Consider the following 8,598-nt stretch of genomic DNA (forward strand, 5'->3'; position numbering starts at 1 on the left):
CCAAAAGGCAGGGGGCTGACAGGGCGCGGGCTGCTGCGGGGGAAGGGACCCCGAGGCGTCTGCGGAGACTCGCTCGGTCACCCGCGCGGGATTGGGGCGCAAGGGTCATGGGCGCTCTCCCCTGAGACGGAGGTCGCGGGGGGGGGGGGGGGGGGGGGGTGGGGGTGGGGGGGGAAGAGGCCCGAGAGAGGTTGACGCGGGAGGCCGCGGGCCGGTGACTGGGCGCAAGGCGGCCGGCGGCGGCAGCGGCGGCGGTGGCGGCACCACCACCACCACGACTACCACCAGGTCGGGCTCTGTGCTGCAGCCCAGTCAGCAGAAGCTGGCGGAGAATCTCACCATCCTCAACGACTGGTGCGTCAGCATGCTGACTTGTCTCTACAACATCAAAAAGGCATGTGGAGATCCCAAGGCAAAACCATCCTACCTTATTGATAAAAAACCTGGAATCTGCTGTGAAATTCATAGTCAGAAAGTTCCCTGCTGTAGAAACTCGCAACAACAATCAACAGCTTGCACAGCTACAGAAAGAAAAATCAGAGATTCTGAAAAATCTGGCATTATATTACTTCACATTTGTAGATGTTATGGAATTTAAGGACCATGTTTGTGAATTGCTGAATACTATTGACGTTTGCCAAGTCTTCTTTGATATTACTGTAAACTTTGATTTAACAAAGAACTACTTAGATTTGATCATAACCTATACAACACTTATGATACTGCTGTCTCGAATTGAAGAAAGAAAGGCAATCATTGGATTATATAACTATGCTCATGAAATGACCCATGGAGCAAGTGACCGAGAATATCCATGCCTTGGTCAGATGATTGTGGATTATGAAAACCCTTTAAAGAAGATGATGGAAGATTTTGTACCCCACAGCAAGTCTCTTTCAGATGCACTGATTTCTCTTCAGATGGTGTATCCTCGAAGGAATCTTTCAGCTGACCAGTGGAGAAATGCCCAACTATTGAGTCTCATCAATGCACCTAGTACAATGCTTAATCCTTCACAGTCTGACACCATGCCTTGTGAATATCTCTCTTTGGATGCAATGGAAAAATGGATTATCTTTGGCTTCATTTTGTGCCATGGGATTCTAAATACTGATGCAACAGCATTGAACCTTTGGAAGCTAGCTCTTCAAAGTAGCTCTTGCCTCTCTCTCTTTCAGGATGAAGTTTTCCACATTCACAAAGCTGCAGAAGACTTATTTGTAAACATATGAGGCTAGAATAAGCGTATTAATGACATAAGAGAATGCAAAGAGGCAGCTGTGTCACATGCTGGTTCAATGCACAGAGAAAGACGTAAATTTTTAAGGTCTGCACTGAAAGAATTGGCTACTGTCCTCTCTGATCAACCTGGCTTGCTAGGTCCGAAGGCACTTTTTGTTTTTATGGCATTATCCTTTGCCCGTGATGAAATTATCTGGCTACTTCGTCATGCAGATAACATGCCAAAGAAGAGTGCAGATGACTTTATGGACAAGCACATTGCTGAGTTAATATTTTATATGGAAGAGCTTAGAGCACATGTAAGAAAATACGGACCTGTAATGCAGAGGTATTATGTGCAGTACCTTTTTGGCTTTGATGCTGTTGTTCTCAATGAACTTGTGCAGGATCTTCCTGTTTGCCCTGAGGATGAATCGATTATCATGTCCTCTTTTGTTAACACTATGACTTCCCTGAGTGTAAAACAAGTTGAAGATGGGGAAGTATTTGATTTCAGAGGAATGAGATTAGATTGGTTTAGATTACAGGCATATACTAGTGTTTCTAAGGCTTCACTTGGCCTTGCAGATCACAGAGAACTTGGAAAGATGATGAATACAATAATTTTTCATACAAAGATGGTAGATTCCTTGGTGGAAATGTTGGTGGAAACATCAGATATCTCCATATTTTGTTTTTATAGCCGTGCTTTTGAGAAGATGTTTCAACAGTGTTTGGAGTTACCCTCTCAGTCAAGATATTCCATTGCATTTCCACTACTTTGCACTCATTTTATGAGTTGCACACATGAACTGTGTCCAGAAGAGCGACATCATATTGGAGATCGCAGTCTTTCCTTATGTAATATGTTCTTGGATGAAATGGCCAAACAAGCTCGAAATCTCATCACTGATATTTGCACAGAATAGTGTACTCTTAGTGACCAGTTGCTACCCAAGCATTGTGCCAAAACCATTAGTCAAGCAGTGAATAAGAAGTCAAAAAAACAGACTGGTAAGAAAGGGGAACCTGAAAGGGAAAAGCCAGGAGTTGAGAGTATGAGGAAAAACAGGCTGGTAGTGACCAACCTTGATAAATTGCACACTGCACTTTTTGAATTGTGTTTCTCTATAAATTATGTACCAAACATGGTAGTTTGGGAGCATACGTTTACCCCATGAGAATATTTGACTTCTCATCTGGAAATCCACTTTACTAAGTCAATTGTTGGAATGACTATGTATAATCAAGCCACACAGGAAATTGCAAAACCATCAGAGCTTCTGACAAGTGTAAGAGCATACATGACTGTACTGCAGTCAATAGAAAACTATGTGCAAATTGATATTACAAGAGTATTTAATAATGTTCTTCTTCAACAAACACAACATTTAGACAGTCATGGAGAACCAACCATTACAAGTCTATATGCAAATTGGTATTTGGAAACTTTGTTAAGACAAGTCAGCAATGGTCATATAGCTTATTTCCCTGCAATGAAAGCATTTGTGAACTTACCTACAGAAAATGAATTAACATTCAATGCAGATATTGAATGATATTCTGACATATCAGAAATGAGGTCATTATCAGAACTACTAGGCCCATATGGTATGAAGTTCCTAAGTGAGAGCCTTATGTGGCATATTTCATCACAAGTTGCTGAACTTAAGAAACTTGTGGTGGAGAATGTTGATGTGCTAACACAAATGAGGACCAGCTTTGACAAACCAGACCAGATGGCCGCACTCTTTAAAAGATTATCATCTGTTGACAGGGTCTTGAAGAGGATGACAATAATTGGTGTAATTTTATCCTTCCGGTCATTGGCCCAGGAAGCACTTAGAGATGTCTTATCTTACCACATTCCTTTTCTTGTAAGTTCAATTGAAGATTTCAAGGATCATATTCCAAGGGAAACTGATATGAAGGTTGCAATGAATGTATATGAGTTATCATCAGCTGCTGGATTACCTTGTGAGATTGATCCTGCCTTGGTGGTAGCTCTCTCTTCACAAAAATCAGAAAACATAAGTCCGGAAGAAGAATATAAAATTGCCTGCCTCCTTATGGTCTTTGTGGCAGTTTCTTTGCCAACATTGGCTAGTAATGTGATGTCTCACTATAGCCCTGATATAGAAGGGCACTGCAACAACATACATTGTTTGGCCAAGGCCATCAACCAGATCGCTGCAGCTTTGTTTACAATTCACAAGGGAAGCATTGAAGACCATCTTAAAGAATTTCTGGCACTTGCATCTTCCAGTCTACTGAAGATTGGCCAGGAGACAGATAAAACAACAACAAGAAATAGAGAATCTGTTTATTTACTGCTAGATATGATTGTGCAGGAATCCCCATTCCTGACAATGGATCTTTTAGAATCTTGTTTTCCTTATGTCTTGCTGAGAAATGCATACCATGCTGTCTATAAGCAAAGTGTTACATCTTCTGCATAAAATAATAAAATATCTACTTATTGAAGACAAGCACGCATTTTTTGTTGCTCTGGTTTTACCTGTAAACTGTGGAACTATTTTACCTTAAGGCCTGAAAAACAGTTTTGTGGATTATAAATTTCTTTCATACAGTTGTATTTCTGATCATTTGTTTCATTCAATATGGTTGGACTACAGTATACTTGGTTGATTTAGGTTTCATATTCACTGAATTCACAAAAGTTATTCCTATAATTTTAGAATATCATTGTTTGAAAAACATACATTATCTCTATGTTTTTGATATTTGAAAATGAAAAAATCTTTGCTTGTTTATTTCTGAAAAAGAATGGTATTTAGTGATTATTTTAGATAGTGATATTATAGCATTCATCTGTGTGTAAATTATTTCATATAGGGAAGAGTTCTGATCTGTACCTATGGTTCTTAATGAAAACAAAACTGGATGTGCATTTCTGTGATGTTATGAATACATTTCTACTTTATTTTGAAACACTTGCCAAACTAAATATTGTAACACTGTATAACATTAAAAATGTTAAAGTACTGCTTAACATTAGAAGCAGACTATGTCCAGAAATTCTAAAACAGCAGCATATGTTGTTGCTTGTATAAAGCCTGGTGATAATTTTTAGACTAACTTCCATAGTGCCCTACAGGCATTAGCACTACCATTGTACCCTGCTGTATAATAAACAATCGTAACTAGACTTTTTAGAAGTTACTAAAACTTTGCCTGTTATTTCTTAGCAATATAAAATATATGGTTTTCTAACAAAAACGCTTATCTTAAAAATATTTAAAAATAAATTTCAGGCTACTCATAAGGTTATATTTACTTTTCCACTGAAGGAAAAGCTGGTTGTTGTAGTTGTAGTTGTTTGTTTTAGTCTCCTCCTAGTTTTTATTATTATAATGTGGAATGAGGAACGTTACATTGAAAAGTGAATTATTTTATAGACAAAAATCATTACTTGATTCACCTCCTGGTACAGCAGATGGAAATCCTGAAAACATGCCCTTTTGCCTTACAGAAGAGTAACAGTTATGCTTACTTCTGAAACATACTTGGTGGTGGCCCTAAATAGTGACACCATAGTAAACATTTTGAATATTTGCAATTAATTTTTATAGTCATAGGGCTCCAAAAGGCACTGCTGGTATCTTAGCAGGTATGTCAATAAAGCTAAAAGTTGCCTGACTCTTTAAAAATATTAACAAGGCACAAAACATGTCAGAAGTATTGTCCTCAGATATTATTTTTTTCCATATGCTCCTGATTCCAGACATGACAAGTTATTTTTTTTTATTTTTTATAAAAGTTTTTATTTATTTATTTGACAGAGATCACAAGTAGGCAGAGTCAGGCAGAGATATTGGAGGAAGCAGGCTCCCTGCTGAGCTGAGAGCCTGATGTGGGACTCGATCCAAGGATCCTGGGATCATGACCTGAGCCGAAGGCAGAGGCTTTAACCCACTGAGCCACCAAGGAGCCCCCATGACAAGTAATTTTTGATAGATATATATACAATGTATTTTCCAGTTATAAGAAAAATGGTTCTGCTATTTTTAACCTTTTTAAAAAATTTTATAAATTTTTTAAATTCAAATTTTATTTTTTAATGTTTTATTTTCATTTCTTTTTTTTTTAAAGATTTAATTTATTTATTTGACAGACAGAGATCACAAGTAGGCAGAGAGGCAGGCAGAGAGAGAGAGAGAGAGGGAGCAGGATTCCTGTGGAGCAAAGAGCCCGATGCAGGGCTCGATCCCATTACCCTGAGATCATGACCCGAGCTGAAGGCAGCAGCCCCAACCACTGAGCCACCCAGGCCCCCCAATGTTTTACTTTTCAATATACTACTTAGAATATAAAACCTATTCCATTTGTTAAGAAGTTTACCATTTAAAAAATGGTAATTTTCTCATTGTGTCTTCCCCTCTCATTGCTTTATATTGAATAAAAAATTTCACAATAAACATAACTGATGCTTTCCTTTTGATGGTCCCTCTGTTGGTCATATTGTATATGAGCCATGACAATTAGTTTTACAAAATTTATTGATGTTTGTTGATATGTTTTATCATAACTAATTTTCCCTCCCTTATCTAGATTCCCCAGCTTTCAGACAGGTGGACACTTCAATAAAACATACACAAGGAATGTATCAAGTACTTCTTAGACATTCTCTCAGATCCTTGAGGTCTCATTTTGCCTAGGTATTTGCAATAGGTTCTGCCAGAGGCACCACTGTGACAACTGATGTCCATGGTCTATCTCCTGCTAAGCTCAAGAGGTCACTGGTTTCCAAGTTTATCTATACAATTAATGCAGTCCAGCATGTTCTTTTTTTTTTTTAATATTAACAAACTTATTTTAAAGTTTATATGGAGAGGCAAAGACTCACAATAGTCAACATAGTGTTGAAGGAGAACAAAGACTGAGGACTGACTTCAAAGTTTACCATAATGATGGGGCACATGGGTGCCTCAGTGGGTGAAGCTTCTACCTTCGGCTCAGGTCATGATCCCAGGGGCCTGGGATCGAGTCCCGCATTGCACTCTCTGCTCAGCAGGGAGCCTGCTTCTCCTCATCTCTCTCTCTGTCTGTCTCTCTGCCTATTTGTGATGTCTTTATCTGTCAAATAAATAAATAAAATCTTTAAAAAAAGTTTACCACAACGATAATTGTAAGCAAGATATTGTAATACCACAGAAAGACTAGATAAAAGGAACAGAATATATATTATCAATTATATTTTATATTTAATATAAAAGCAAATGCAATACAAGAAAGCAAAATACAATCCTTTAAACAAATGGTTCTGGAGTAATGGTGAAGCTAAATGTAAAAATATAAAATAAAAATAAAATAAAATAAAAAAATCCAGGCAGATATCATACACTCTTCACAAAAATTAACTCAGATTGGATTATAAACCTAAACATGAAACATGTAGAAGGTAATATACAAGAAAATTTAAATGACCTTGGTTTTGGCAATAACTTAAGCTACAAAAGCACAAGCACTGAATTTAAAAATGTCTACTCTGTGAAACACAATGCCAAGAGAATGAAAAGACAAAGCACAGACTATGAGAAAAAATGTGCAAAATACACATCTGGCAAAGGACTGTTAATCAAAACTACACAAAGACCCCTTAAAACTCAAAAATGGGGGAAAAACCTGATTAAAAATGAGCCAAAGACCTTAGCAGATACCTCACAAAAGAAAATATTACAGATGGCAAATAAGCATATAAAAAGATGCTTCACATCATATGTCATTAGGAAAATGCAAATTAAAACAAAAAAGAGACACAAGTACATACCCAGAATCCAGAACACTGACAACAGAACACGAAATGTTGGTGAGGATGTGGAGCAACAGGAATGCTCTTCCACGTCTATTGAGAATAAAGAATGGAAAACAACGTGTCAGTTTATTGCAAAACTAAACATATTCTTGCCAGATGATTCAGCAGTAGCAGTTCTTGGTATTTATCCAAAGAAGATGAAATCTATACCCACAAAGATGTCTATAGTAGTTTTATTCATAACTGACAAAAGCTTGGAAACAACCAAGATATCCTTCCATAGGTGAAAGGTCAAATAAAGTGTAGTACATGCAAACAATGGAATATTATTTAATGCTAGAGAAATGAATTACCAAGCCATGAAAAGATATGGATATAAATATTTAATAAATATTTGATTTTAGGCTTCTACCAGTCTATCAATAGTATTAGTATATTTTAACAGTGAATGTTCAGCATTCATGAATTTACCTAATAAAATATTTTGGGTTCCATATTTTAAATACTTCAACCTCTATGATTATATTCCTAATAATTTTGAATTGGGGTAAATAAACCTTAATTTTTTGTAAGTTGTTTCATATTGCAAAAGAGCTCAATGAAATTTTAGAAAATAAAAATTTACAAAAAAAAAAAGCTTGTGCTTTTTTAGCTAAAGTTATTGCCAAATAATTTAAAACTTATCTTATATGCAAATACATATATTTTTCTAAATTGATGTATATGCTACTAAAACCAAAAGCTTTTAGTTATACTAGATTTCATATCATGCAATCAATGCCAGAAAGCCATCTGGCGATGACTTGTCTTAAATAGAGTTAAAATGGGTGTTATTACAATGCAAGATGGAAACAAAGATAGTAAAACAATTGAGTGTCACATAACTTTTCTGTTTTGATCAAGTTACTAATCTACAAAAGGCTTTTATCGGTGACAGACTTGGGAATTTAACAAAACTTTTAAACTAGCATGTGCTACTCATTCCTAGAAAACAACACAATCAATAACACTTTATTCAGATTAAATCAAGACTATTTCTCCATTTGAATAAAAAAGGTAGCAACCCCAATAAGTTTACTGAACATGAAAAGTTGAAATGCTGTAATGCTCCTAAGGAATTAAATGATCCAGTTATGAATTACAAAAAAAGTATATAAATTACCACAGTGTTTGTATAATTGTAATGTACAACTGCCCATTATCGTTCAATAGTGTAGGCTTGTACCAGAACTCTATAAAAGAATTCCACTTCTAAACTGTGGAAAATATGTTCCCTTTACCCCTATATACAACTATTAAGCCATTCATTTAGCTTTTAAAATATCCACTTAATACAGGCTTTTTACTCATTTGAACAGGCAGCAGGGCTCTATTCTTATTGCTTACATCTGATGGATAGACTTCTAGCGTAAGAGGTAAAGCCCATCAAGGAGCCCAATAATAACAACAAAATACAGTTTAGTGAGCCCTTACAATCTGCCAGCTACCTTTCTGAGAATACTTCAATTAATAAAACATATAAAATACCTGACCACAAAGAGCTTACATTCTTTTGAAATATAATAGTGAAATAAACCAATAATTGAGGGGCACCTTGGTGG

General features: G+C 36.5%; 1 protein-coding gene across 1 annotated transcript; it reads left to right on the forward strand.

Annotated features, from left to right (window-relative positions):
* The first annotated feature begins 419 nt into the window (after nucleotides 1-419).
* Nucleotides 420-3,902, forward strand: LOC123388152 (nck-associated protein 1-like). Its single transcript, XM_045067363.1, is given in 1 exon segment — nucleotides 420-3,902. A coding segment is annotated over 1 exon segment (1,401 nt). The 5' UTR covers nucleotides 420-2,279; the 3' UTR covers nucleotides 3,681-3,902.
* Nucleotides 3,903-8,598: the final 4,696 nt, after the last annotated feature.

The sequence above is a fragment of the Mustela putorius genome, unplaced genomic scaffold, assembly GCF_011764305.1.
Source record: "Mustela putorius furo isolate JIRA1106 unplaced genomic scaffold, ASM1176430v1.1 tig00003885_pilon_pilon_pilon, whole genome shotgun sequence".
NCBI lineage: Eukaryota > Metazoa > Chordata > Mammalia > Carnivora > Mustelidae > Mustela > Mustela putorius.